This window comes from Centruroides sculpturatus, unplaced genomic scaffold (assembly GCF_000671375.1).
Source record: "Centruroides sculpturatus isolate CEXI.00-Female unplaced genomic scaffold, Cexi_2.0 scaffold891, whole genome shotgun sequence".
NCBI lineage: Eukaryota > Metazoa > Arthropoda > Arachnida > Scorpiones > Buthidae > Centruroides > Centruroides sculpturatus.
In genome coordinates, this window is record NW_019385112.1 from 141,359 (window position 1) to 151,054 (window position 9,696).

Here is a 9,696-nt window from a genome sequence, read left to right on the forward strand (position 1 = left end):
CTTGGCAGAACAGCCATGGCAAATCTCACCAAGATAATGAAAGATAAAGACATTTCCATTCATACTAAGAAAAGAATTGTAGAAGCAATGGTTTTCCCTGTAACATTATATGGCTGTGAAAGCTGGACTCTAAGGAAAAAGGAAAGAAAAATGATAGATGCATTCGAATTATGGGTATGGAGAAGATTACTTAGAGTTCCATGGACAGAAAAGAAAACAAATATCTCAATTTTAGAAAAAATTAAGCCAAGCTTCTCCTTAGAGTCAAGAATCTTAAAACAAAAATTGACCTACTTTGGACATGTGATGCGTAAAGAAGTTTCCCTAGAGAAGACTATTATGCTGGGAAAAGTGGAAGGTAGAAGGAAGAGGGGAAGGCAACGGATAAGATGGATGGAAGAAATCGAGAAAGTCACAGAAATGAAGCTGGAGGAGCTACGAGAGACAACAAGGGAAAGATCAAGATGGAGAAGACTTGTCCATGAAGTCACCAGGAGTCGACGATGACTTGATGGAACTTAACAACAACAAAGATACTGTACCTTTTTCAGCAGTCTAAAATGACAAGCCTAACAATCTTTAATATCATGACTAAGCTTTGGCTCAATATTGCAACATGTTTAGTGGGTAAATGTTCAAATTTACTGTAAACTGGAATTTGAACTAGTGGAAAGCTTGTCTATGGCTAGATAACAGTAGTGGTAATTAGTTATGTGCTGAATCGTTAAAAATGTATATCCGCAGATACAGATACAGTTACGGATCATTAATGTCTAGATCCGCAGGTACGGATACGGATCTCAACTTTCGCACTCATGCGTGTGACCTTGGACCGATAGCTGATGCTTTGCATTAGCAACGTAATATGTTTTGACTTGCACTGTGCGTGTTTTTGTTTATAATTTAGTGTGACAGGGGATAGCATAGATTATGTTTGTATTTTTGGAGAATGTTGAGTTAAATTAAAATAAAAACAATGTCAACAAAAAAGTTTAGTAGTGTAATATGGAAATATTTTACGATAGTAAATGAATTTTGCATGATAAAATTTTTGCAATATGAATGTGCCAAATATGTGATTTTAAGAAATAAAAAGTGATTTGAATTGAAGTTATTAGTATTTTATTGCTACCTATTTTTAAAATTTCTATAAGTAATGAAATTCATTAAGATAAAAGATCTGTTAAAGATCTGCTAAAAAGTTAATGAATACAGATACGAATATGGATCTTTTTTTCCCTCGGATATCCGGCACATCACTAATATGTATAGTCCAACAGAAAATATATTTTTCTACAAAGTTCAGTAGTTAAATGGGATGATGTGGACATTATCAAGCCAGTGAGATCCCCAACATTAGCAAAGACCACTGAGAAAACAGATTTATAAGAGCAAATTAAAGGAAACTTGTATTAATGAGAGGGACGCAGAAGGTCTTCCATCAGCCTGGAAGTATATTGTTAAAAAATCTGCCGGAAACTCATAATTTACACTTTAATTTTATTGTATTAGTTGATACTTATATTTAGTAGTATTTCTGAGTTTATTTTTATTTTTTTCTTTATTATATTTTTTTATGCATTACTAGTATATTATCTTTTTAATCCGTTGTCAGTTTTTTGAAATTTAAATATTTGTATTCGATCTTGTGGAATAAAATCTTCCAACTGTCCGTTTTAAACCTGACGATGGCCTATGGAATAGGTCGAAAACGTTTGTTTTAATTCAATTTTCTCGGCAACAATAAAAGGTGTTTGGTTATTAATTAAGGTCAAATATTCTATAATAATCATAATAATTTCCAGATTACTCAGACTGTATATTAATTCTTATAGTTAGCCAAACTGAAGTAATTTTTTCTAAAAGTATGTGGTTAGACTGCTGTTTTATACTAACATTAATTAATATAGTAATTAAACTAAAATTTTTGAATTTAATTCTAAAATTATTTCATTTTTATTTAATAATTAACAAAAATCAAAACTAAAAATAGATAACATTACAATTTTGCTTTATTTTTTAAACTCTAATGTAAAAATCCATTACACATTAATTTAAACTAACAGCTGTATAAAATTTAAAATATTAAATAATTTTCAATAGAATCCCTGCCTATACATTTATTCTTTAAACAGAAATTCTTGGTATTGAAGTAACCACTCATGGCCATACCACACTGAAAATACCGGTTCTCATCCAATCACCGAAGTCAAGCAGCGTCGGGCCCGGTCAGTACTTGGGACATCCCTGTATATAAGTTTTCTGCTACTAATGGAGACCTCTTATTTGTAACTACAATTTTACCGCAACAGAGTTACAACTGAGCTAACATGGCAAAATCAGTGAATTTTCTTCTAGAATAAAGAAACAAAATATTTATAGCATAGGAGGAGATAATAAAGAAATGGAAGGAAAAAAGGAGGATGTAATAAGTTTTATAGTAATACCACAAGGGGTATTTATTTTTTATTTTTTTCTGAATGAAAAAAAGCTGCAGTTAGAAGAAACACATGGATTAATGTTGTACAGACACTTTAATTTTATTTGTCCAGTCCTTATCTAATATATAATCGAGACAGGTTGATAATAATAATAATAAGCGCAGAGCCCAAACGGTTAGGAGTTGAAAGTTGAAATTTGGTACACAGATAGAGTACGTCACGAAAACGCACACTAAGAAGGGATTTTTTGAAATTCCTCCCCACGGGGGAGAGGGACAGGATTAAGGCTTAACACTTCCATCAACAATGGAAGTGTTAAGTAACAATGGNAAGAAATATTGAATTTAGTTTTTTCTGCACCTTTAGTAGTCCAGTATCCACTACTATACAGGGGGTGCAAAAGTAGGTATACAGATGAGAATCTGAAAAATACAAGTATTTGGTGTTCATTATTATTATTATTATTATTATCTTTTATTAGTTTGTATTCCTTATTTGTGATTTAATTTGTACATAAAAATTAATGTTTTTTCTTCGTATTTTCTCCCTGTAAGTTTTTTTTCCATAACAACAACTGTATACCTACTTTTGCATCCCCCTATATATTAAATATGTAGTTGATATATTAATAATGTGAGATGGAACTGATTTTGAACTTTTGCAGCTTATACAGCAATTATCCCAGATATTCACTTCATTCAATTTTACTGTAGAATAAGAAAAAGATGGTAGCATCAGTTTCCTAGATCTACACAAAATCACATGAAGTTTGTTTCAATGTATCTCACAAGTTTAATCTATATCCTCACATTATACCAGCCACTTCATTTCAACTGCCTACTATATAAATAATGCCATAGCTGCAGTTATTTTTAGAGCCTATATATTACTATCATTGCAACATTTGGTATGAAAAGAGTTACAATTTATTAATAGGGCAATGTGTAGGGTAGGATACACTTATGCAAAATTCAAGTGCATTCACACCCATGTGTGAAAATCCCTCTTCCCACCATCAAAATTAGAAATAATAAAAAAGATTGCATTTATATAAGTCTTTCCATCCTGTATATTGGGTCTGTGTACTTATGCATTGCCAGAAGAGTTCAAAAATCTGGATTTAACCTTCCAATAAAATCATAGCTACCCTTACATAGAATATTATGTAACAACAGGGACAAATTAACTACATTAGAAAAATCAAGCATATATTTAATTCCCTTAAAACACCAAAACAATGATGAAAAAGTAATATATATCAGGGCCACAAACAAAATTTTCCGTCCTAGTACAATGTGAAGACTGCAACTGTTTATTCATCTGAGAAACATTATTTATTGAGAAACTGGAGCCTTGTAATAGGCCCACACTAGAGCTCCCACAAATATGGGTTTCACTATTTAATAATTTTAAAAATTAAATCACAGCTGCCAATAATTTTCAATTATAGTTTGACTGTTAATTAAATGTATAAGTTTAATAGTGCACCATTTAAATTTAACACATGTATTCCAATTAATACAAATTAACATTAAACATTGAAAAATAACATGCCCACTCCAATTAGAACATATTAACTTTAATGTTCAAATTTATATCAATGTTCTAAAATTTGTTTTCCTTTCACCTGAAGAAGACAGACATTCTATACATGTCAAAAGTGCTTGTGAGATATTTTGTGTTTATTTTGGTGCTTTACTCGTCAAAACTTTATTAACGTCAAAAGACAGTAATCTTAAACTTTTAACTGAGGATGATTTGATAAAAGTAGAAAACTTTTTGAAAGAAAAATAAAGAATAAAAATTACCTTTTAAGTTAGAAGTTTGATCTGAGTTCATTTTTTTAAATTTTCAACTCAATTCAAAGCATTTTTGTTGTTGTTGTTGTTGTATGCAGTTTCCAGCAAACTTTAATAAATTTTTCTATTTGTGAAAATTTCTACATAATTCAAAGGTAGGTAATTTTTAATATATATCTTACACAGCATTATTAATATGATTTTGGAGGTTGCAGAATGTATTAAATTACTTTAAAAAATGAAAAATACTTATATCATTTGATTTCATGATATTTTGTATATCTTAAAAATAATTAATTCTGTCCTGGGATCCCAGGAAACAGTTCACTTTTATCCCAGAATCCCAGGACAAGCAAAAGACTGGGAAATGGAAACCCTACATGGAATACATACTGACAGGTCTAATTTCCATCTCTAAATGCTTTTAGTATTTGCACATTTGAATAGTTTGAGTGGAATGTATAGCAACCTGTATAGCAAACAAGATAGTTGGACACAGAGTATTCACATTTCACCCAGCAAGCTATACAGGTTGTTCTGGGACATAGTTTAATTATTATAAAAAGCCTCCTGAAAATATTGAATAAATAAACTTCCCACATAGATATACAAACACTTCATTATATTCTTAAATTCGTAAGTAGTACAATGGAATTAAAAGTTGCTTCAATTTATGCAGTAAGAAAGTAATAATAGTAATATTAAGTTTTTAATTGAAAAATAAGCTTTTAAACAGATTTATATTAAAGATCATTAAGTTTATATAATAATATCTTTTAATCCGGCAATGATGTTTTAAGTAAATGTTTTTGAACTTCGTATATAGCCATCAAGTACCCAAACAAGAAATTTTAAGTAACCATTAAATTCATTTAATAATCTAGCTCACTAACCATAAGTGAAACATTATTTTCTGAACATTTTAATAATCAAACACATTCAAGTTTCTAAACATTTAGTAAATATACTGTAATTAAAAAAACATTACTAAATTAAGCTATTTAATTTATTTAGTATCTAGTAAAAAATTTAATTTATGTTTAGCATAGTTAATTTCTAAACAGCTTTTTACTGTCATATTTTAAATATCAAACATTAAATATTTATGTATAATACACTATATATTACATATTTGAAATCTCTAGATTATTTAATTACAGTAATTTTTGGTAGATAACCTGTAATGACATGTATCCCATGGAAAATTTCTAGAATGGAAATAAACCTTCATAAAAGGAAGTAACCTTCATTTAACCTGCCCTACTATATACTGTATAGCCTAACTGGAGCAGCTATAGAAAGCAAGATAATTACTAGTATGCATTTGAGAACTTGCCATCTCAAGCATTAAAACATTGCTTTTTCTGTTTCATTTCCATTAACAAATTTTGTGGATATACACAAACAACTAAGGTCAAATATTAAAAAAAAACATGCTCAGCAAAATAATTAATAACCAAACACCTTTATTGTTGCCAAGAAAATTTAATTAAAACAAACATTTTCAACCTATTCCATAGGCTATCGTCAGGTTATAAATGGACAATTGGAAGATTTCGTTCCACAAGATCGAATACAAATATTCAAATTTCAAAAAACTTACAACGGATTAAAAATAATATACTATAGTAATGTATAACAAAAAAATAAAAACAAAGAATAAAATAAAAATAAACTCAGAAATACTACTAAATATAAGTATCAACTAATACAATAAAATTAAAGTGTAAATTATGAGTTTCCGGCAGATTTTTTAACAATATACTTCCAGGCCGATGGAAGACCTTCCGCATCCCTCACATTAATACAAGTTTCCTTTAATTTGCTCTTATAAATCTCTATTTTCTCAGCGGTCATCACTAATGTTGGGGATCTCACTGACTTGATAATGTCCGCATCATCCCATTTAACTACCAAACTTTGTGCCTGAGCCATCTGGGATAGTACCATCGTGTTCGAACCTTTTTTGATGTTATACTTGTGCTCCTTTAGCCTTACACTCAAATTCCTTGTTGTAACGCCGATATAATCTTTCTTAATCCCCAGTTGTGGGTTTTCATAAATCATCCTATACACCTTTTCTTAATGTTATAACCATTGACGGTTATTACAAACGTTATAACGTTAGCTTCTATACGCTGGAAGAGGAGATCGGACTGAAGGTCCGGATAGTGTAACTGGCAATGCATCTGCATAGTAAGCAGGAGTTGTGGGTTCGAGTCCTGCTTCGGGCCAATTTTTTCTCCCAGCAGTTCTAAACTATTTAAATTAATTTATTTATAATTATTAATGTTAATACAAGATGGCACCTAACACTTACCTCTAGAGCCAAATTGGTNATACTAGTAATGAATAAAAAATATAATAAAAACAAAGAATAAAATAAAAATAAACTCAGAAATACTACTAAATATAAGTATCAACTAATACAATAAAATTAAAGTGTAAATTATGAGTTTCCGGCAGATTTTTTAACAATATACTTCCAGGCCGATGGAAGACCTTCCGCATCCCTCACATTAATACAAGTTTCCTTTAATTTGCTCTTATAAATCTCTATTTTCTCAGCGGTCTTCACTAATGTTGGGAATCTCACTGACTTGATAATGTCCGCATCATCCCATTTAACTACCAAACTTTGTGCCTGAGCCATCTGGGATAGTACCGTCGCGTTCAAACTTTTTTTGATGTTATACTTGTGCTCCTTTAGCCTTACACTCAAATTCCTTGTTGTAACGCCGATATAATCTTTCTTAATCCCCAGTTGTGGTTTTCATATATCATCCTATACACCTTTTCTTAATGTTATAACCATTGACGGTTATCACAAACGTTATAACGTTAGCTTCTATACGCTGGAAGAGGAGATCGGACTGGAGGTCCAGATAGCATAACTGGCAACGCATCTGCATAGTAAGCAGGAGTTGTGGGTTCGAGTCCTGCTTCGGGCAGATTTTTTCTCCCAGCAGTTCTAAACTATTTAAATTCATTTATTTATAATTATTAATGTTAATACGAGATGGCACCTAACACTTACCTCTAGATCCAAATTGGTTATGTAATTCATTTAGTAATCAGCCTTAAACTAGCCCAATAGAATTACAGCATTTGGTTGGTGTTTAGCTATATTATGTATTGGGTTCAGCAATGTTTGTATAGTATACTATATTTTAAAAAATGTGTGGATGTCATCTTTATATTATGGAATAATAGCCGTAATAGATAAATGAATTCATTGAAAACATTAATCGTAATGACGGTCTAAAACTGAAATTAGAACAGAAAAGTTCCATAATAATACATTTTTTGGACATCAGTATCCAATTCAGAAAATGGCATTTATCTACCAGTGTTTACATTAAACCAATGCACAGTCCGCTTTATATCCTCTTGCAATCAAATGATCCTTATTGTTACAAGATGGCAGCATTCCAGACTCTAATCAGAAGGGCCTTTCTATATTGTGACAACATTATGGATAGAGCAAAGGAAATAGACAGAATTCTACAAATTGCTGAAGCCTTAGGATACAATAAAGGCACAATAACAGGTATTGTTAGAAGATACAAGAAGAGCATAAAAACAGGTTCAATACAAGGTCCCAGTAAAATCACAAAAATTCACTTATAACAGATATGCCAAAGGCATTATGAAATAAATTGCAGACCGCAAAGGATCAACAATAATTCTAAAAAGAGCCCCGAACCTATATAAAATTTTAAGAAATGACAAGGATAGCATTAGGAAGGAAGAAAAAGCAGGTGTGTATAGGATACCATATGAAAACCCGCAGCTGGGGATTAAGAAAGATTATATTGGCATTACAACAANTAAACTAGCCCAATAGAATTACGGCATTTAGTTGGTGTTTAGCTATATTATGTATTGGGATCAGAAATGTTTGTATAGTATACTATATTTTAAAAGATATGTGGATGTCATCTTTATATTATGGAATAATAGCCGTAAGATAAATGAATTCATTGAAAGCATTAATCGTAATGACGGTCTAAAATTGAAATTAGAACAGAAAAGTTCCATAATAATACATTTTTTGGACATCAGCATCCAATTCAGAAAAGGGCATTTATCTACCAGTGTTTATATTAAACTAATGCACAGTCTGCTTTATATCCCCTTGCAATCAAATGATCCTTATTGTTACAAGATGGCAGTATTCCAGACTCTAATCAGAAGGGCCTTTCTATATTGTGACATTATGGATAGAGCAAAGGAAATAGACAGAATTCTACAAGTTGCTGAAGCCTTAGGATACAATAAAGGCACAATAACAGGTATTGTTAGAAGATACAAGAAGAGCATAAAAACGGGCTCAATACAAGGTCCCAGTAAAATCACAAAATTCACTTATAACAGATATGCCAAAGGCATTACGAAATCAATTGCAGACCGCAAAGGATCAACAATAATTCTAAAAAGAGCCCCGAACCTATATAAAATTTTAAGAAATGACAAGGATAGCATTAGGAAGGAAGAAAAAGCAGGTGTGTATAGGATACCATATGAAAACCCGCAGCTGGGGATTAAGAAAGATTTTATCGGCATTACAACAAGGAATTTGAGTGTAAAGCTAAAGGAGCACAAGTATAACATCAAAAAAAGTTCAAACACGATAGTACTATCTCAGATGGTTCAGGCACAAAGTTCAGTAAAAAAAAAAAATGCATGTGAAGGAACAAATGAAGATGGACTCAATTATATGTATAGTCCAAAAGGAAATATATTTTTCTATATGTGAATTTGTCATGGCAAATTTTTTAAATGTATTTATTTATTTAATAATAGTGCTGGCCACTGCTAGAGGACTTTTTAACTCATTTACATTGGACGGTGAGCATGTAGCCTCAAATAAAAGGTCGGTATCACCGTAAATTTGTTATTGCCTCTGCAAAGCATGTGAAGGGACAAATGAAGATGAACTCAATTATATGTATTAGTGATGTGCCGGATCGTTAAAAATGTATATCCACAGATACGGATACAAATACGGATCATTAGTGTCTAGATCTGTGGATATGGATACGGATCTCAACTTTCGTACTCAGTCAGCCCGACCTTGGACCGATAGTTGACTCTTTGCATTAGTAACGTGACGTGTTTTGACTTGCACTGCACGTGTTTTTGTTTATAGTTTAGTGTGACATGGTATAGCGTATTACATTTATATTTTTGGAGAATGTTGAGTTAAATTAAAATAAAAACAATGTCAACAAAAAAGTTTAGTAGTGTAATATGGAAATATTTTACGATAGTAAATGAATTTTGCATGATAAAATTTTTGCAATATGAATGTGCCAAATATGTGATTTTAAGAAATAAAAAGTGATTTGAATTGAAGTTATTAGTATTTTATTGCTACCTATCTTTAAAATTTCATATAAGTAATGAAATTCATTAAGATAAAAGATCCGTTAAAGATCCGCTAAAAAGTAACG

The 9,696-nt window shown here is 31.1% G+C and overlaps 2 protein-coding genes across 2 annotated transcripts in view; one reads left to right on the top strand and one right to left on the bottom strand.

Moving 5' to 3' along the window:
- Positions 1 to 9,696, bottom strand: part of LOC111634937 (testis-expressed protein 2-like) — a 66,145-nt gene that overhangs the window by 37,425 nt on the left and 19,024 nt on the right. The gene's annotated exons all lie outside the window — the stretch shown is intronic.
- On the top strand, positions 16 to 507 carry LOC111634943. The gene has a single exon (XM_023379781.1). The coding sequence runs from the start codon at positions 16 to 18 to the stop codon at positions 505 to 507; it is 492 nt and encodes a 163-aa protein (XP_023235549.1).

Bases quoted from the DNA above. Each gene is read 5' to 3' on its own strand.
- LOC111634943 (XM_023379781.1), top strand. From the start codon at position 16: ATGGCAAATCTCACCAAGATAATGAAAGATAAAGACATTTCCATTCAT.